The following is a 22,303-nucleotide window of genomic DNA, read 5'->3' on the forward strand; positions in this document are numbered from 1 at the left end:
GCATTTTAATGCATTATTAAGATATAATGCCTCATTTTTTTGTTATATTGTCTTAATACTTATTTGTGTTTACACCTTGATGTAAGTTTTGGGTTGCTCATACTTTATATTCTACATGTTGTGGGTGTAACCAAAAATATGTAAGTATTATAATGGTATAGATGACAACATACAACATGTATTATATGGCATTATAATTGAACATTTAGAACCTTTAAAATGCATTATATATACAGGATTCATAGAAAGTGTTACGATAAACTTTGAGAAGAAAAAAAAGATTTTGAATTAAATTGTTTAATTTCATCCAGCTTCTTTTATGTAAAACATCTATCAATTTTCTTTAATTCATTATGGACCATCGTTCATAAATTGAGCGCGTCATAATAAATGTTTTGGGGATTAGGACATCACATTATTGGATGGCTCTGTTATCCTTTCCCATCAGGCCACAGCTGAAGCTATTAATTCAACAGAATGTTGGCAAACGCTGCTGAAGCCCCTCACAGACAGAGGGTGGATGGGAATGGCACATTGACACTGTCCAAGACACACGTTTAGAAGATTTCTGTGGCATATTTATTCACTGAGATAAATGTTCTTCTAGCCAGATAATTGTTCCATTCCACAGTTAGAAACTGCACTTGTTTATCCATTTTTATTTTTATTATTTAATGGACAAGCAATAATTAAACAGTCTTCTTTTTTTCTTAATTTCTGGATTAAACAACCATGTAAGAAGACACATCATGGCCATATTCCAGGATGAAAATGTCAAGATTTATCAGGCTGTCAAGAAATGTCAAGAATATAAGGTCTGGACTCATATGTGCCAGTTCATGTGTGAAAATGATTCTTCATGCTCCCTCCCAGACATTTTTGATATTTTTGATATATTTTTACTAGTGGGTGCAGGACACTATAGTTCATTTATGTACGTGAGGATAGCAAAATAAAGTAAGTGTGACATATTATACCCAAAAATTCTTCATACAGTGGACTACCAGTAAAATTGATAATAATTTGGAACCAAAAATTATTCAGACACTTTGACCTTATCATGTTTTGCTTAAGTGTTATCTGACATAATTAAGATAAATTTTTTTCTGACAGTTTATCTCTGAAATCTGAGACCATTTTTTTAAACTATAGTGAATAAACTGTAATAATGAATGAAATGTTCAAGGTGTCTGAATAAATTTTGGTTTGACTGTAAATCTTGACATTGTCATCCTGGAATATGGCCATGATGTGTCTTTCTACATGGTTGTTTAAGAAATGAAAAGCTTCTCACTCCATCTTTAAGGGTTAAAAGAACTGTTGCCAAACATATAACATGCTAGAAACATAATAATCACTGCAATAATGATCCAGTCATAGACTCTCAAGCATTTGCCTATTTAAATCCAAACAACGACTCTTTTTTTTTTTTTTGGCCGGATAGTGTATATAAAAATAAAAAAGTTATTTTAAATTGTGATAATATTTCACAATATTGCTGTCACATGTGGGCGTAATAAAGTGCAGAAGGAGTTGAGAAACAAAAACAGTCTTTAATAAATTCAAAACGGAACACTCAGTGAGATCGCAGGAGAATATCTGAACACAGCCACATTAACATTGACAAAATTAATGATTAAACGGAACAAATGTGGGAACTGATTAACAACCAGGGAAACTAACTAGAGAACTAAGGCAGGCAAAACAGGAACATATTGAAATGAAATCAAAACTGAACATAGACATCACAATTGCTGTTTTACTGTATTTTTGATCAAATAAATGCAGCCTTGGGAGCATAAGACTTATTTCAAACAGCATTAAAAAAAATCCCAACCCCAAACTTTTAAACAGTAGTGTGTATGTATCTGTATATGTATTCACAGTCAAAACCGGTCACATACAGGTCTTGAAATGTGCATTTCAACTCTTAATTAGATGCAAAATCTGCAGCATCAATCATGTCAAAATGTCAAAATGTCATGTAAAATCTAGAATTTCTGGTCCTTATCTTAAAAATCATTGTCAAGTCATTTAATGGGGAGATCCCTGCTGTTTGGATGAGAATTCCACGATCATCTCTTATGAAATCCTCTTATGGGGATGACGGGGCTTGTCTTTAAGTGTCGACTCTTGATTTCATAATGTGCAGTTGTATTTATTTTCAGTGATCCAGCAGGGTCTCGGCTCTCGGCACGGCAGAGTACTGAAGTGGATTTGGGTCATGCTAGTTTTAGAGTGCCTCTCCTCACTCTCTCAATCCATCAGAGCGACAAGCCCTAAAAGGATATTCACATCAGTAGTTAAAAAGCCAGGCTTTAACACTTACAGTTCAGCCTTTTACCCTTGTTCCCCTCCATAAGCTTTTTTAAAGGAACAGTTCACCCATTCTGTTTGCAAAGAGGTTTTTTTTGATGCACTCCTACTACTCATCGTCTCGTGGTTAAACGAGCGCTCGCTCTGGTGCTGAGAAAAGAAAAAATGAAGGAAAAATTGAATCAAATCCTGACAGCGCTCCTTTGCATAATGTTTCCGTGATCTACTCAGCAGATGTTTTAAAGCTCTCTTCCTTTTTCTCTTCTCATCTCTCTTTCACAGTAACTGCCCTTTCTCCTTGGCGGCAGCTCTGGCCCGTGGTACAGCAGACAGTATCCTGCAAAGCGATCTCTCTGGGTACCATCTCAACAAGAGTGTGGAGGACGGAACAGACACGCTGCCTCGTGAGTGACCCATAAAAACTGCATCACAAAAACGTAAACTGAAAAGACTGGATTTATAAAAGAGGATAACTTAGAGCCTGAAGTCTTATTTTTAAACGTGACAAGTCTAGCGTTGCTTCATTGTGGTTTTTTTGACACTCGTGACCCATCTGAAGTCATGCAGAGTCAATAAATCCAGAGAATGAGTTGGATCTGTATTGAAGTCTTGCTATCGAGTAGAGATCACGTAATATTTGATCCGAATGTAGGCCATTCTGCACAATTTTAAGCCTCCTATTCAACTGCAAATTTAGGTCACTTACTAACTTAACGGTGGCCTGAATAGCTTTCTTATCTTTCTATATTCGAATTGAAATGGCAAAGGAATTTGAGGTGGGAACGGCTGCTAATGTGCCACAGTTTTGGCTGGTGTTGAAAGGAGAGCTTGTGTCGCCTTTAATACCATGTCTAATGGAGCTTCGAAGATCGATTTATATTTGAATGTCAAACACCTCTTTTTGTTGTGATATCATGTCCGATCTGATTAATTTCCCCCTTCCCTTGGCTCTCGCCATCAAGACCCTTTCTGTCGCAATAACTGTAAACTGAAAGGATGTCACAACAGATACTGCCTGATATGCAAATGTTGATGTGTATGAGGTTAGGGATGTACAATATATCAGTTCATATCTGTTATCAGCCTATATTTAAGATTTTTAAAATTTATGTGTATCATTTAATATTACATTTAATTGTACATGCCAGATGTCTTTATTTTTACATTTAGATTACCTTATATTTAAAAAAACACAAATAATAAATCGTAAAAATTTTAGATGTAATCTTCAGCAAATATCAAAATGAATATACATTTTTCTTACTGTACATTATAATATTGTGATGGCTAAATTCATCTCTAGCTTTTAAAACTATTGACTTTAGTTTTTAGTGTTATACTTTTCATTTATTTAGACTAGTGTTGTCAAAAGCACCGACCGCCGACCGTCAGTAATTTTAAAAATGTGACTCTTTGAGCGCTGTCCCTAAACACCTCTGATTGGCCATTGTGTTCACGAGCTCATCAGATATGTCTGTGATTGACTACAATGATCAATGCTTCAAAAACATGTTGTTGTAAATAGACATCAATGACGCTCTTCACCACGTGCTTACACAGATACACACGGGAGCATTTGAAAGGAGGCGTCTATCAGCGGACCGCCTGCTTTTAAACGCTCCCGCTTTCAAATTCAAACACTTTCGTGTGCTTTCAAATGCTCCCATGTGTTGATCATTGTAGCCAATCACAGACATATCTGATGAGCTCGTGAACACAATGGCCAATCAGAGGTGTTTACGAATCCACTCGACAGTGCTCAAAGCGTCACATTTTTTAAATTTCAGTACCCACTTGGTATCGTGGTCTGTACTTTTGACAACACTAAGACAATGTAGACAATATCGTTTTAACATCAACCATAATATGAAAATAATTATCATTATAATATATAGTATGTATGAATAAATAAGGGACAATGACATGACGTGTGGATGTTTTTGTGTCCAAATGCATTATTTCCTTTTAAAATAATTTGATAAATTCATGACATATATCACTTTATTCTATAAAAAAACTATTTAGTTTAAATTCATTTTTAGTACAATTGTCAGGTGGTGCAACTGTCCGAACAAATGAACAGATGAGAAATGGTGTCTTAGTAATAAAAAATGAAAAACTATGGCATCATTTTAAGTTTTAAAACCTTTCATATAAACAAATTTTATAAGTATCAGTAGTTTTAAAACTGTTGAGATGAAAAACTTTTGTCCAGCAATTTGTATATTCTCAAGTGTCAGGGTTTCACAACTGCAAACATGGCTCTTTTATAATGAATTTACAATGTAATAACAGTAAACATGATAATGCATCATCTGGAGGACCCCAACTGATCCTTGTGGAAGGGTGAAAAGTTTTGTAGATCTCTCTCAAATACTGGTAAAACTGCTAATTTCAAGAATGGGTAGGTTGGTACACTTGTGTCAGGTGGTACAACTACAGTGTATACATACAACTATTTGGTTGTACCGCCTGACATAAAAACAGTAAAAAAAAACAAACATAAATTAAATACCTATTAAAATTCTATACTTTGTCTAAATAAATTAAAAATGAAAAATAACTATTTTTAACATTGTTGTTCTGCCATATGTAGTTATTGATATTTTTTTCGACAAAAAAGTATGTAATTTTTATTTATTTATTTTAACGTTTGAAGGCTGAAATAGTTCTCTGTGGTTCACATCCAACTATTGCCGTCATGAGTTAGCGCAGACATTCACACAGCACACTAATCCCAGACACTTTCCTGAGTGGACTGTAGATTTATAAGGCCAGATGGACCGCAATCTGCGTTGAGTTTAAGCACTGTTCAAAAATACGTCAGAGCTCGAGAACTCCACTTGAGCCGAGTCTGGGTTTCCTCAGCCGGGACAGTTAATCAAGGGTTTCACGGGAGGTATGGTCCTTTAAACAGGCCTACATGACGTGACCCATTCCAGGAGCAGAGAGTATATTCAGTGTAAGTCGAAGCAGTGGAAACGACTGACATCAGTACACTGGGCGGCAGACAGACGTCTGCTCAGGGCAAAGGCAGTACATACTGTTCACCAGTGCAGCTCTGAGATGGCAGATTAAATTTAGACTCCATGCCCACGGAGACAAGATGTAGAGCAAGAGAGAGAGAGAGAGAGAGAGCATCTAAAAGGATAAGGGAAGAGGAAAGAGCATGTAATGTCTACTTTTACAACCATCAAACAATCTAAAAGGCCTCTTTGTCCACACAGTGATAAATACATCTGTCAAAAGCAGCACTGAGGCGGATTGATGGACAAAAAGGAAGAGGAAATACTGCCTTTGAAAAACATGTCACAAAATTATTCATATAAACAGACACTCCATTAAGCAAATCTGGGACTTTGCCATAAGTTTTGGCATGCAAACTCTTTCAGCAACATTTTATGAGCTTGAGAAACAAATAATTTGATTGCCAATGATACTTTTAGAGTTTTTGAACACATACAAAATTTACTCGCCCTCGTGTTTTTCCAAACCTGCATGACTTTCTTTCTTCAAAACCATAAAAAAGATGTTTTAAAGAATGTCCATGCTGCACTTTTCCATACAATGAATGCAAATAAGACTAAAAAGCTCAAAGCACCATAAAAGTAGTTAATAGTTCTTACAACTTAGAGGCTAAATTCCTTTTGAAGTCATACAACAGCTTTATCTAACACTGTTAAATGTAATCTTTAGCATATCTTAAAATAAATATTCATTTTCATACTGTATATTACAATGTTGTGATGCCTAAATTCACTTGTCACATATAAAACTTTTTAATAACACATTTTTTGAACAGCATATAAAATAATTTCAGTTTTAAATGCTTTACCTTTTAATTTATTTAGACAATCTAGAATTTTAATATCGGCCATAACATGAAAATAAATTTGAAAAATCTCGATATAGATATTTATGTGAACAGAAGACTAAACATTTTTAAAAAGCACCATAAAAGTAGTTCTCATATGCTATATTACAAGTCTTTTGAAGTCATACAACAACTTGATGTAGCAAGATTTAAGTCTGTAACTTTTGAATCCTATTTACACTGCTGAATATTTGGTGCATTGATATGAGAGACATAAGAACTGACAGCAGTTGGTGTCACTTACATCTGACCTGACACGATGCATCTCACCCTTTTTTAAAATGTGGGTTTGTAAAAACATGAGGATGTTCATATTTGAGTGAACTGTATCCCCATAGGCTATAGGCATGTTTCAATACACAACCTATTTAAAACAAGAAAACAAACTGGTTCGTTGTGCATCGAATGCTTCGTATTACTGTCTGAAAAGCTTTGAGAACATAAAAAGCAGCATATAGACGGGAGAGCATGTTTCAGACATACTGATATCGAACTTCACAGAACGAAGGAACGTCAGCTTTAGTCCATAGAGAGCAGAGCTGGAACAATCCCATCATCATTAACCAGTCAACTCCTCTCTCTCTCTCTCTCTCTCTTTCTCAGTTGGCAGATGGCCTCTTTTGCTCACTGTCCTCAATTCCGCTTCCACTGTGCATTTAATCAGCAGCTCATGCACTCTTCCTTTCCAATACGATATTACAGTCAAATCTGTTTGGCTTGTGAGCAAAAAACAGCACTGTCTGTTTGCGTATGGTGCATGTATGTGTTTTTTTTTTTTTTTTTTTTACAGTGTTGTGACATAAGAAACAATGGCTGCTTAGTCATCATGAATCAAAGCAAAGTGTTTGTGTTAGCATGTGTAACATGTAACATGTCATTTGCCTTGGCAGAGATTGATTCGGTGAAGCTGGCACGGCTGATCTTTAATAAGCTGTGTGAGACGTGCTGTCAATGGCTAAAAGAGTTCCCGTATCGCCGCCGCCACTTGCCATACTACGAGACCTCCATCCATGCTATTAAAAACATGCGTCGAAAGATGGAAGACAAACATGTCGTCATTCCTGACTTCAACACGCTCTTCAATCTACAGGTATGACCTTGATCGTGACTTTGAATGACCTTTTGTTTTTAATAATATACACTACCATTTGAAAGTTTGGTGTCAGTAAGATTTTTTTTTTTAATGAAATTAATACATTTATTCAGCAAGGATGCATTAAATTGATCAAAAGTGACAGTAAAGACTTTTACAGTGTTATAAAATATTTACAATTTAAATAAATGCTGATCATTTTAAGTTTCTATTCATCAAAGAATCCAGAAAAGGAGTATCATGATTATTAATATTAAGTAGCACAACTGTTTTTCAACATTGATAATAATGAGAAATGTTTCTAAAGCAGGAAATCAGTGTATTAGAATTATTTTTGAAGGCTCATGTGACACTGAATGTGACACTAGGTGCATCTCAATAAATTAGAATATCATTAAAAAGTTATTTTTTTTCTGTAATTTAATTCAAAAAGTAAAACTTAAATATATTCTAGATTTATCAGACATGAAGTAAAATATTTCCAGCCTTTTTAGTTTTCATTTTGATGATTACAGCTTGCTGCTCATCAAAATAAAAAAATAAGTATCTCAAATTATTAGTATATTTAATTTCAAGTTCTATTAAATTACCATTCTCAGGATATAAATACTGGGTTTAGGTCAGTAATCCCAACAGCAGTCATGGGGAAGTCTGCTGACTTGACAGTTGTCCAGAAGACGATCATCAAGACCCTCTACAATGAGGGTAAGCCACAGAGAGTCATTGCTGAAAGAGCTGGCTGTTCGCAGAGTGCTGTGCCAAAGCATATTCATGGAAAGCTGTCTGGAAGGGAAAAGTGTGGTAGGCTTGAGAAGATTGTCAGGCGAAGCTGATTTAAGAACTTAGGAGAGCTTCAAAAGGAGTGGACTGAAGCTGGAGTCAGTGCATCAAGAGCCACCACACACAGATGTTTTCAGGAGATGCGCTACAACTGTCACATTCCATGTACCAAGCCACTTCTGAACCAAAGACAACGTCAGAAGCGTCTTACCTGGGCTAAGGAGAAAAAGAACTAGACTGTTGCTCAGTGGTCCAAAGTCCTTTTTTCAGATGAAAGTAAATTTTGCAATTCATTTGGAAATCAAGGTCCCAGAGTCTGGACGAAGAGTGGAGAGGCACAGAAACCATGTTGCTTGAAGTCCAGTGTGAAGTTTCCACAGTCAGTGATTGTTTGGGCTGCCATGTCATCTGCTGGTGTTGTTCCATTGTGTTTTCTTAAGTCCACAGTCAACGCAGCCGTATACCAGGAAGTTTTAGAGCACTTCATGCTTCCTTCTGCTGACAAGCTTTATGGAGATGCTGGTTTCATTTTCCAGCAGGACTTGACACCTGCACACAGTGCCAAAGGTATTAAAAGCTGGTTCAATGACCGTGGTGTTACTGTGCTTGATTGGCCAGCAAACTCGCCTGACCTGAACCCCATAGAGAATCTATGGGGTATTGTCAAGAGGAATCGAGAGGAAGAGACACCAGACCCAACAATGCAGATGACCTGAAGGCCGCTATCAAAGCAACCTGGGCTTCCATTACACCTGAGCAGTGCCACAGGCTGACTGCCTCCATGCCACGCCGCATTAATGCAGTAATTCATGCAAAATGAGGCCCATGGGGCTCTGTGTGCATTGAATTTATTTAATACACGAGTTCCACAATTTGAGTTGAATAACTGAAATAAATGAACTTTTCCACAACAATCTAATTTATATATATATATATATATATATATATATATATATATATATATATATATATATATAATATAATATACACTGCTAAAAAAATTAAAGGAACACTTCAGGTCTCAATAGGGTAAAATATGCTGGATATCTATACTGATATAGACTGGCTAATGTGTTAGGAATGAAAGGATGCCACATCGTTTGATGGAAAACCTACAGAGGACTGAATTCAAAGACACCCCAAAAATCAAAGTGAAAAAATGATGCAGCAGGCTAGTCCATTTTGCTGAAATTTCATTGCAGCAACTCAAAATGGTACTCAGTAGTTTGTATGGCCCCCACGTGCTTGTATGCATGTCTGACAATGTCGGGGCATGCTCCTACAGAGACGACGGATGGTGTCCTGGGGTATTTCCTCCCAGATCTGGACCAGGGCATCACTGAGCTCCTGGACAGTCTGAGGTGCAACCTGGCGGCGTCAGATGGACCGAAACATAATGTCCCAGAGGTGTTCTATTGGATTTAGGTCAGGCGAGCGTTCCTTCATCCTCCAGGAACTGCCTGCATACTTTCGCCACATGAGGCCGGGCATTGTCGTGCACCAGGAGGAACCCAGGACCCACTGCACCAGCGTAGGGTCTGACAATGGGTCCAAGGATTTCATCCCGATAACTAATGACAGTCTGTGCGTCCCTCCATGGATATGCCTCCCCAGATCATCACTGACCCACCACCAAACTGGTCATGCTGTTACAGGCAGCATAATGTTCTCCATGGCTTCTCCAGACCCTTTCACGTCTGTCACGTGCTTAGGGTGAACCTGCTCTCATCTGAAAGGCACAGGGCGCCAGTGGCGGACCTGCCAATTCTGGTGTTCAATGGCAAATGCCAATCGAGCTCCACGGTGCCGGGCAGTGAGTACAGGGCCCACTAGAGGACGTCGGGCCCTCAGGCCACCCTCATGAAGTCTGTTTCTGATTGTTTGGTCAGAGACATTCACACCAGTGGCCTGCTGGAGGTCACTTTGTAGGGCTCTGGCAGTGCTCATCCTGTTCCTCCTTGCACAAAGGAGCAGATACCGGTCCTGCTGATGGGTAAAGGACCTTCTACGGCCTTGTCCAGCTCTCCTAGAGTAACTGCCTGTCTCCTGGAATCTCATCCATGCTCTTGAGACTGTGCTGGGAGACACAGCAAACCTTCTGGCAATGGCATATTGATGTGCCATCCTGGAGGAGCTGGACTGCCTGTGCAACCTCTGTAGGGTCCAGGTATCGACTCATGCTACCAGTAGTGACACTGACCCTAGCCAAATGCAAAACAAGTGAAAAACAGTCAGAAAAGATGAGTAGGAAAAAAATGTCAGTGGCCTCCACCTGTAAAACCATTTCTGTTTTGGGGGTCGTCTCATTGTTGCCTATCTAGTGTACCTCTTGTTAATTTCATTAACACCAAAGCAGCTGAAACTGATTAACAACCCCCTCTGCTACTTAACCGACCAGATCAATATCCCAGGAGTTTAACTGACTTGATGCTATTCTCTGATTAAAAAGGGTTCCTTAAATTTTTTTGAGCAGTGTATATAAATGCAGCCTTGGTGAATTTAAGAGACTTCTTTTAAAAACATTAAACAATCTTACAGACCACAAACTTTTAAATGGCAATGTATAATAAACACAAAATAATCCAAGATTTCTGTTCTGTCACAGAGACAAATATAATTTCTCAGGACACCTATTTCAGGAATATCTGTCAGATAGTAGGGGCATCTTATCCGTGGTATAGGGCAAAGGGTAAATTCTTGTCTAAAGTTTATTTTTATGGCCTTTTTGATGAAGAGAAGAGAATTTAACAACAGGAAATGTTACGAGACAGATTTAAACCTGCAATGCTCACATGAGCACCAGGGCTTAATGTGTCTGAGGATCTACGCAAGTTGCTAAGCCACAGCTCCAACCCACAGGCAAATTCAAAGGCATCTAACATCTAAGACTGTCAACAGCTCATGATTGTTTTTCATCAAAAACTCACGATAAGGCCTCTGCTGAGCCTTCCATGCCTTAACAAATCACTCTCACAAATGTGAGTCTAGGTACTGTATATGCTAAAGCACCGATACACTTAGCATCACTTTTCATCATAATAGAATTGTGTTGAATGTAACATCCCTGAAGAAACAGCATTATGTAATTTCTTTCCTGATTGCCAGTGTAATTTCCAGTTGAGCGCGAATGTGCTCTGTCACCGGAAAGCAATAAGTGCAGGCAGATTTGCCGTCTCACGTCCAGATCTACTTGATGCTTGGGATGAGATGTGTGGGTTATTCTTCCTCTAATAAGAGCAGACATTGTTGCAAGCCATCCACTGTAGCATGAAACAGACCCTCCCTAAAGAATATTCCGTTATGATGGCAATACGCTCTTCCCTGTACCACACTGCACTCATAGACTCTGAGGCGGTTCTTCACATCTGCTAGGCATTTGTAGATAAATGCTGGGCTTTTACTGGTATTATTGGCGAACACTAACATCTCTTTGCCTTAGGCAGAAACAGATCAGAGACCAGTCTAGGCCATAAGTGGACATCATTCAGAGAGCGAGAGACTTAAACATAGTTGTTGTTCTATCAGTGCTGTTCTGTGTAAGCGACTTGACAAAACTAGAACATAATTGAATGGTTGGTCCAACTTTATATTAGGTGTCTTTAATTACTATGTACTTACATTTAAATAAATCATTTGATACAATGCACTTATTGTGTACATACACGTTTTTACATTTTACTTATTTTAAAAAATAGTTGCATGTAATTACATCTGTAATTAATTTCTGTAATTACATCTATATTTACACTGTTGAACCTTCACTTACACCTTAAAGGGTTAGTTCACCCAAAAATGAAAATTCTGTCATTAATTACTCACCCTCATGTCGTTCTACTCTCGTAAGACCTTCATTCATCTTCGGAACACAAATTAATATATTTTTGATAAAATCCAATGGCTCAGTGAGGCCTGCATTGCCAGCAAGATAATTTCCTTTTTCAATGCCCAGAAAGCTACTAAAGACATATTTAAAACAGTTCATGTGACTACAGTGGTTCAACCTTAATGTTATAAAGCGACAAGAATACTTTTTGTGCACCAAAAAAAAAAAAAAAAAGCGACATTATTCAACAATATCTTGTGATGGGCGATTTCACAACACTGCTTTATGAAGCTTCGAAGCTTTACGAATCTTTTGTTTCGAATCAGTGGTTCAGAGCGCGAATCAAACTGCCAAAGTCACATTAATTATTGAAATTTTGAATAACTTATGATGTAACTAAGCCTTGTTCACTGAAATCACGTTATTTTGCTGCTCTGAACCACTGATTTGAAACAAAAGATTTGTAAAGCTTCGAAGCTTCATGAAGCAGTGTTTTGAAATCCCCTATCACTAGATATTGCTGAATAAAGTCATTTTTTAGTGCACAAAAAGTATTCTCGTCGCTTTATAACATTAAGGTTGAACCACTGTAGACACTTGAACTGTTTTAAATGTTTTTAGTACCTTCCTGGGCATTGAAAAAGCAAATGATCTTGCTGGCAATGCAGGCCTCACTGAGCCATCGGATTTCATCAAAAATATCTTAAAGGTCCCGTTCTTCGTGATCCCATGTTTCAAACTTTAGTTAGTGTGTAATGTTGTTGTTAGAGTATAAATAAAATCTGTAAAATTTTAAAGCTCAAAGTTCAATGCCAAGCGAGATATTTTATTTAACAGAAGTCGCCTACATCGAACGGCCAGTTTGGACTACATCCCTCTACTTCCTTCTTTAATGACGTCACTAAAACAGTTTTTTGACTAACCTCCGCCCACAGGAATACACAAGAGTTGCGTTTGTAGAGTGTGTTTGTCGCCATGTCGTCGAAACGCTGTTATTTTCATCCCGCAGTCCAATCACCGGGTCTGATTCCGGCTCAAATTGATAGGTAAAATTAAAGACATGTTTACAATAATACTGAGCGCGTGCATCTCCACGTTATGGTAAGAGGCGTGACTTTTCCGGGCACGGTGCGCTCAGAGCTGTCGAATCACAACACAGGAACCGCTGGCACAATCAGAACTCGTTACGTATTTCTGAAGGAGGGACTTCATAGAACAAGGAAGTCATCAGCCCGTTTTTATGACAGTGGAAACAGCGGTATACAGATAAGTAAATTATGTGAAAAATACTGTGTTTTTTTACACGCGAAACATGAACACATGTTATATTGCACACTATAAACACAATCAAAGCTTCAAAAAAACACGAAAAACGGGACCTTTAATTTGTCTTCCGAAGATGAACGAAGGTCTTACGGGTGTGGAATGACATGAGGGTTAGTGATTAATGACTGAATTTTTATTTTTGGGTAAACTAACCCTTTAACCCACCCTTAAACCTAACCATACCACCAAACCTAACCTTAACCTTATCTGAATCCCACCTCAAAAGCAGCACAAGTGTTTTGCAATACAATATAAACACAATAAGTACATTTTACTTTTTTTTTTATCTAAGTAAATAGTAGTTAAGACCACTGAATATAAAGTGGGACCGAATTATTTACTTTACTCATATTTTGCAGTAGTTAAAAAATGTCTGTTAAAATATTTTAATATACAGAATAACAACATTTATTGCATATATCGCATCAATTAAATTCAAAATAGCTGCATCCACATGTCATACAAACCTTGTTGATTAAAATGGGAGCATTTTCAATTTGTCTAGAGCTTCTTGGGTGCAGCGCAGACACAGTCACAATAATGGCAGCTCAAGGAGTCTTTCATAATGAAATCCTTATTTATACCAATGAGAGCTTATCCCGTTTGACCAGCCCTGCTACGGAACTAAGCCATTTAATAATTCGTAAGCTGCTGATAATTAAAACCGATCAACAAGAGGAAACACCAACATTTGATTTGCATATATTTCTCATGTGTAATATTTCATTTAGCCATGTTCACTGCAGTTGATTAAGCGAACAGCTTCTGATCTGTTGGATGCCAGAGGTTGGCACGTTTTTGTTTTGAGAGACGTTTATAGGGATTTATTTCAATTAAGAATGGATTATGAGATCTTTTATGTGGCATATTTTCTGAACAACAGAAAATTTTATTTCAGTATAGCGAGTGACTAACACAATATTGTGAATCATGAAATAAATTATATGAAAGTTAGAGACAAAGTTTAATTATTGTCGCAGTCATTTTATGAGGTAAAGCTAACAACAAAATCATGTGTTTAGGATCAGGAAGAGCAGGCATTTTTCGCCGTGTTTGATGGTCACGGCGGGGTGGACGCTGCCATTTACGCCGCCAATCACCTACACGTTAACCTGGTCAGACAGGAAATGTTCAGTCAGGATCCGATAGAGGCCCTGTGTCACTCCTTCAAACTGACAGATAAGCGATTCATACAGAAGGCATCACGTGAGGTGAGTTCCTTCCCTATAAACACAGTCAGACATCAAGGTGGTCCTATCAGCCGTTTGTGCACTGACAACATCTGTATGCATCCTTGTGTTTGGAACAGAACCTTCGCTGTGGCACCACAGGGGTCGTGACCTTTCTGAGGGGTCGTACACTGTACGTGGCCTGGCTAGGCGACTCACAGGTCATGATGGTGAGGAGAGGTCAACCGGTGGAGCTGATGAAACCACACAAACCAGACAGAGAGGTGAGAAAGACTGGACACTCTAAGCTATTTTTTTGTATTGTACATTATTTTTCATTTTATATATATTTAATTGATATACAGTACACTACAGTTCAAAACTTCTTTTTTTAAAAAACACCTTTATTCAGTAAGGATGCATTAAACCGCTCAGTATGTATTGAAGTGGCAGTAAAGACATTTATAATGCTACAAAAGATTTTTCTTTTTAACTTTCTATTCATTAAATAATCCTGAAAAAATGGTTACACAAAACCGTTTTCAACATTGATGATAATAAATGTTTCTTGAGCACCAAATCAGCAAATTAGAATGATTTCTGAAGGATCATGTGACACTGAAGAAAATTCAGCTTTGCCATCACAGGAATAACTTGCATTGTAAAATATGTTAAAATAGACAAACGTGTTTTTTTTTGTTTGTTTTTTTAAATTGTAATAATATTTCACAATATTACTATATTTTTATTGTTTTTGATCAAATTAATTCAGATAAATGAATTGGTATAAATTAAATATAAATTAAATAAATATAAAATAAATATTAATATTATTTGTGACCCTGGACCATGAAACCAGTCATAAGTCATACCATTAATGTATGGTTTGTTAGGATAGGACAATATTTGAAAATCTGGAATCTGAGGGTGCAAAAAAATCTTAATATTGAGAAAATCACATTCAAAGTTGTCCAAATGAAGTCCTTAGCAATGCATATCCACTCACAATAATAAATTTTTTATATATTTACGGTAGGAAATTTACAAAATATCTTAATGGAACATAATCTTTACTTAATATCCTAATGATTTGTGGCATAAAAGAAAAATAGATAATTTTGACCCATACAGTGTATTGTTAGCTATTACTACAAATATACCTGTGCAACCTATGACTGGTTTTGTGGTCCAGGGTCACATTTATTATGAATTTTATTTAATTTAATATAGTGGGAAACAAGTATCGAATTGCCAAAAAATTGGTCCTAGTTCAATCCTAGATTTTTTGCATATGACCTTCATTTTTACCCGAGAATTCCAGCTCTTTATGAGGGATGTCCTTCACAACCCATTCAATCAACAAAAGTCACATGACAGCAAAGCTGTGTTACATAACGCACTCCCAAGAGTGGATCTGTTGAGCCGAGTCTTTGGAGCTTTAGCTATATAATGAAACTGTATGTAAGTCACAGTCTGACATTTCAGCCAATTAGAGTTTTAGTAACTGACACTAAACTGAAAATGATACTAGCTGTTATAGCTGATGACTCTTTGTGACTGACTGGTTTGTTTGTTTGTTTGTGTGTGTGTGTGTAGGATGAGAAAAAGAGGATTGAGGCTCTGGGTGGGTGTGTGATCTGGTTCGGCACATGGAGGGTGAACGGCAGCCTGTCCGTGTCAAGAGCCATAGGTATGCGACCTTTAAAATTACAATATACATTTTAACATGCAGAACTGACAGCCCTGTTTGTGCTCTGTAAAATGCTACGGAAAACGGTTTATTTAACGTAAATCAATTAAATAGATTGTATTGCTGTATGTATTGCTTTTTACAATACGTACAGTACTGTTCTAAAGCAGAGAATAATAACTCACAAAGCCCAGTAATCAAGCCAAAGGCATCAGCGGAGAGGTAAAAACTCCTTAAGACGGTTTTGAAAGATTTTCCTTTTGTGCTCTTTGAAGATATTTACTTATTTAGACAGGATCTTTTGTAAGTTAAAGTGAACTAAAGGTCAGTGTGTGCGTATTTTTAGAAGAGGATGTTCAGGCCACAGCAAAAAACCCTTTATCACCACACCACAGATTTCAGTATGAAGGAAACAATCTTTCAGAAAGGAAACTCTGGCACAGACCCGATTTAATCAATCTAGACAGATTCTGCAGCTTCCAGTTGGTGTAAATCTGTAGCTGAGTCTGTGTAAGTTTGAAGAACAATATTGATTCAAAACTTGTGTAATCAGACCAACTGTGTAGTTTGAGTTGAGAAACGTACCAACCACAAATTTATTTGGACTTCTGACTTCATCACCTCCATAAATTATTGATACAGTATCAGTGTCCTTTACAGTATGTATATTAACTCGTGTAAGATTACAGCTTTCAGGCTAATGAGCGTTGCTGTAATAACAAAGACTGACCTCCAGCAAAATCCTTAGGCAGTGTTCTCACGGCTTCGTGCGCAGGAACCATTTCCCTCTCTAAATGCTGATGGCTAATCTATCAAATAATCCTATCAGTCTAGCATTTAATTCCCTTAAAGCTCTTGATTCATAAATAGGACAAGTGAGGCTAATTCTGCCATAGCCTAGGCCACTGGTCTTTTGCAAGTACAAAAGTCCAGAACACATCCGAGTCATATTTCACTCCAAAATCAAAAGAATAAAATAAGAAATTAGATTTTAAATAAAATATTGAAACATATTTTAGTACTTTTTTTTGCATTATGGCATTATTTTCATGACAACTAAGTATTGCTTTCAAAATTCTGATTCTATAAAAATCTCATTATTCTAATGATTTATTTTTTTTTGACTAAAACTAATTTTTATTTAAAATCTAGTATTCATTGTAGTGCCTTTAATTTGTTGATTTTGAAGTCCCCGTGTCGTTAATTTTATCATTTAATACTCAAAATGACATACTTAAACTTTATTTTTCCATGCAAAAAAATTCTTTATGCTTTAAAATAGCTTGAATATAATTCTATACCCTTGCCTATAAATATGCAAATTAGCCCCACCTCCACTCACTCACTCCAGTTCAGAGATCCACTCGTTGATGATCACACATTGACGTGATTGGTTACAAGGTAGTCAGCGATTTCAAACCGCATCTTTGGTTCACTGCAGTTTTAAGGAGAAAATATTTAGCAAGAGTGTTGACCTATGAATTTGCACATAATTTGTTTTAAAGGATTAGTTCAACCAAAAATGAAATCATTAATTACTCACCCTCATGTCGTTCCAAACCCGTAAGACCTTCGTTCATCTTCAGAACACAAATTAAGATATTTTTGATGAAATCCGAGAGATTTTTTTAATCTCCCATTGAAACCAACCGTCATTCAAAGTCCAGAAAAGTAGGATAACATCATTAAAATAATCAACGTGACTACAGTAGTTGAACCTTAATGTAATGAAGCGACAAATACTTTTTGTGTGCAGAAACAAAACAAAAATAACGACTTTATTCAACAATTTTTTCTTTACCCTGTCAGACTCGTATGCAGAGCTTCTGTGTTTATGTCCGAAAGCCGGCTCAGTATTGGCAGACGCTGCTCATGTGAGCAGCACGGCACATGTGTGTGATGCTGACGCGGGAGCCGGCCAATAATTAGTCGGCATTCTGCCGTAGAACATGGAAGCACTGAATGTAAACAGCATAGAAGACTGACAAGGGGAGAGAAGATATTGTTGAATGAAGTCGTTATTTTTGTTTTGTTTTTGCGCACAAAAAGAATTCTCCTCGTTTAACAACATTAAGATTGAACCACTGTAGTCACGTTGAGTATTTTAACAATGTCTTTACTACTTTTCTGGACCTTGAATGATGGTAATTACGTTGCTTTCTATGGGAGGTAAAAAACCTTGTGGATTTCATCAAAAAATATCTTAATTTGTGTCCCGAACATGAACGAAGGTCTTACGGGTTTCGAACGACATGTGGGTGAGTAATTAATGACAGAAATTTCATTTTTGGGTTAAAGCACATTAAAAACACCACATAGACATATAAACAACATTAAAAACTTGAAACTTGTATCTTAAAAATACAAAATCTGTATATTACAAATATATACCACTTTTCTGAAATATAATGTATTCTCTTTTTTGTGAGATCCACTTAATCACTTTCAGGTAATTCACTGTATTTGTATGTGTACGTGCAGGTGATTCAGAACACAAGCCGTATATATGTGGTGATGCAGACTGCGCCACCTTCAACCTGGACGGCAGCGAGGACTACTTGATCCTGGCCTGCGACGGCTTCTACGACACCGTGAACCCAGATGAAGCCGTGCGAGTGGTCAGTGACCACTTGCAGGAGAACAACGGGGACACCTCCATGGTGGCCCACAAGCTAGTGGCCTCAGCCCGAGACGCGGGATCCAGCGACAACATCACGGTCATTGTGGTGTTCCTCAGGGACCCCCGTTTGCCCCCACCCTCAGATGAACCGGAGGAACAGCAGGAAGAGGAGCCGGTGGAGGACGCGGGAGAGGAGGAGGATGAGGAAGTGGAGGCCTTGCAGAGTGAGCTGGTGTGTCAAGATGGAGGGGCGGAGAACGGAGGAAAGAACCGGGGCGGCTGGCCACTACAACAGTGCTCGGCGCCTGCTGACCTGGCCTACGAAGACCGCATGGATTCGTTTACGGACAGAACAAGTCTGAGCATCACGGGGCCGGACATGCGAGCAGAGACTGGCTGCTTCAGGCTCCCAGCTTCATCCGGCCTGCCCCCAATGAGAACCATCACGCCAGACTTCATACCCCGCTACGGCGGGGCCGGCGCGGCCTGGCGTCCCTACCAAGAGGATGGCCCCACTGGCTACAGGCAAAAGCCCCAGCCTAAACCCACAGTGCCCTCCTACACGCAGACCACCTCAGATGGACAATTGCTGGAGGTGGCTGCGCTCTTCCCTCAGGAGGGCCGGAGGAAGAGGCGGCTGGAGGTCATGCCGCTGAGGAGGGAATCGCAGAGCCTGATTCGGAGGGCCAGAGAAAGCCACGGTCCTCTGAGCTGCTTCCCTAGCGTGCCCTATCCTCTCCGCTCCCCAGAGAGGAAGCCTGGGATAGCCTTTCCCCATGTAACCCACAGCAAAAGGGTCTAATCGACAACTTCCTTGCCCCGTCATGCCGCCCTCTGTCCCTGAGGCTGAAACATACTCATGCAGTGGGCGCACGCACACATACATTCACGCTCTGTTCCAAAACCTTGTGAGCACACATAGGCAGCATTTTAAGGCACCATTCAGATGGAAAGATACCTCATTTTGGACAAATTCGAAGCGATAGTGACAAACTTGGTGGACAAACGAGAGAAATAAAAACGGTTTAATATAATTAAAACCTGACTATTTTATCCAATATTTGTGTGTGTTATATATTTATGCTTATCACATTTACCATTGCTCAGTGAAATTTAAGCCACTTTTCCATCGAAATTACCCAGAACAATTTGTCCCAGGAACTTTTGCCGTCTGCGTTTCCATTGCGGTCTAAAGTACCGGGAAGATTAAAGTCCGGTGACGTAGGACTGTGCGCGACTTTCCAGTTGGATTTCATCCTCCGCATATAAGATTAAAAATATATAATAAAACCCAAACCTTGTCGTCGGTCCATTGGTCGTATTTTTTTAAACTCCATTGTTGATTCAAATAGCAAACAACTCTTACTGCACGCACGCAACAGTCTTTTAAAAATGGTGGTTGAAATAAAACGCTCAACCAATCAGAATGCTGCGTGAACTCAACCAATCAGCATGTTCTGCGCTCAAGTCCCACCTCCGAAAGTTCCAGAACTTTGAAAAAGTACTACCTCGCCAGCAGGTACTTTTTGAGGGGGAAATTTTTACCCAGAACTTCATTTAGAACCTGGTTCCTGCAGTCGAAACACACCGAGTACCACCACAAAACCCCAAGTTCCTGTGGTGGAAAGGTGGCTTTAGCGGGCAAGATCCAGTCATTTCAATAGGAATCCACGCGATCGAGAGTTTCGTGCGAGGGCGAAAAAGCTCATGTTTATGTTGGTCATGTGAATTCACTATGATGAACAAAAGACATCTGCTTAGATTTAAAGTGACAGCATTTTAAGGCACCCTTCAGATGGAAAAGATGCCTTGTTTTGGACAAATTCTAAGGCAGCATTGCATGTATCCTTGTGATCAAAGAGAGAAATTAAAGTACTGAATAAAACAGTTTAATATAATTAAACCTAGACTATTTTACCCAATATCTGTGAGTGATATGTATTTACTTATCAGAGAATAGTTGCGGTCACATTTACCATTGCTTGGTGAAATTTCGCAAGCGAAATCCAGTAATTCCAATAGGACTTTGCGCATTGGGAGTTTCATGCGAGGGCAGAAAAGTTCACCATGCAGATTTGGTTATGTTAAAGTTGGTCATGCAAATTCGCCTTGTTGACCAAAGGAAATCTGCTTGGTTTGAAAGTGACGTAAATGTGAGCTGTGCTTCATACGTCTCAACACTACAAAATTTAACTGAAATTTTGCTAATGTAACCGTACCTTGTCATGTTGTTATGTAAGCAACACGCTGACAGCAAACCCTACTGAAATTCCTTTGTGCGCATTGCTATTTGTGTTACTGCCTATGCACAGAGTCCATCGAGTCACTTTTGAGGTTTCACAAACTGCTGTCTATGTAGGGAGCAGGCAGCTAGACAGCTCACTGGGTTCTGGAACAGAAACACACACTCAAGCATATGAGATACTACATTGCATTAACGCTTCCACTTTCATCTTATATGAGCCAGCCTATTGGAATCCTTCATTACTCTCAGCCAGCTTCCTCCTCATTCTCATTACCCTCTCTCTGGTCCAGTCTGGTTTGTGTGTGTGTGGAAAGAGTGTTAACACTATCCTCTGTTTACACACACACATAATTAAAGTTTTACGTAAACCCAGTGTAGAAGCAAGCAGGTGACTGCGATCAACAATAGTACAGATCTTAAATCTGATATCTGAGGTGAGAGACATGATACAGCTCTTGGTTATTAAAGCCATTTTAGCCATGTTCAGACACTACAACTTCAGACGAACACAATCACCTCATAGACATCTTTTATTTATTTTTTCCTTAAGCGTATACTGTACGAACTGGTTACTCGATGGTGTGATGTCTATAAATTGCAGCTTAAGAATCAGGCATAATTCTGACCTGACTGCGTTGAGTCATTGAGAAGCAAGTGGCGTCATATTCATTTGTTTGTTTGTTTTTAGCACACATAATATGTGCTTTTTATAGCCCATGTTTTACCTCGTTCGTTTTGTAAGATGTGAAAACCATCTTTCCACAAATAGGATACAATGTAGTGGTTTTACTGTCCCTAATTTAATTCAAATTTAATTTTGTTTTAAATATAGCATCTTTCATTTTAATGTTTTAATGTTTAACAAAATCACAAAAGTAACAGAGTTGCAAAAACAGCAACCCTCATATAAAATAAATGTAAAATAAACCAGCTCATATAATATTTAGTTTGACCTCCTGAGGTTGACAGTCACCATTTTCTAAAGGTTAAGTGCCACTTTCGCTGACCATTTGTTGAGAGAACAAGAAATGATTTCTTTTGTATTCTATTTGTGGAAAGTGCTGGGCTGGTTTTGGGAGGCTGCCACGTCCAAGCATTTGCACATTCAACATCTCCAACCATCTTTTGATGATGCTAACTAGAAATAACATGACCCACTGACACACAACACCTGTTGCTTTTCCAGTCATCACATTGGAGAGAAACATATCAGATCAAATTTAGATGCAGTTCTACACATATTCAGTTTCAAAACCAAAGAATATGATCATCAGGAGGCACACTACCATCCCTAGACAGCGCTACAACCAACTACAAAGAGCTTGTTGTTAAATCCTGTAGAGAAAAATTAGTCAAAGACTATTCAA

At 38.3% G+C, this 22,303-nt stretch overlaps 1 protein-coding gene across 1 annotated transcript in view; it reads left to right on the forward strand.

Annotated features, from left to right (window-relative positions):
- The window catches only part of ppm1e (protein phosphatase, Mg2+/Mn2+ dependent, 1E), a 53,971-nt gene extending 32,416 nt beyond the window's left edge, over positions 1-21,555 (forward strand). The window contains exons 2-7 of the mRNA XM_048180791.1: positions 2,599-2,720; positions 7,081-7,280; positions 14,235-14,423; positions 14,522-14,665; positions 15,978-16,071; positions 18,553-21,555. Of these exons, the coding sequence (XP_048036748.1) occupies positions 2,599-2,720; positions 7,081-7,280; positions 14,235-14,423; positions 14,522-14,665; positions 15,978-16,071; positions 18,553-19,493 (1,690 nt within the window). The 3' untranslated portion in view covers positions 19,494-21,555. The remainder of the gene's footprint in view (positions 1-2,598; positions 2,721-7,080; positions 7,281-14,234; positions 14,424-14,521; positions 14,666-15,977; positions 16,072-18,552) is intronic.
- Positions 21,556-22,303: the final 748 nt, after the last annotated feature.

The sequence above is a fragment of the Megalobrama amblycephala genome, linkage group LG2 (genome assembly GCF_018812025.1).
Source record: "Megalobrama amblycephala isolate DHTTF-2021 linkage group LG2, ASM1881202v1, whole genome shotgun sequence".
NCBI lineage: Eukaryota > Metazoa > Chordata > Actinopteri > Cypriniformes > Xenocyprididae > Megalobrama > Megalobrama amblycephala.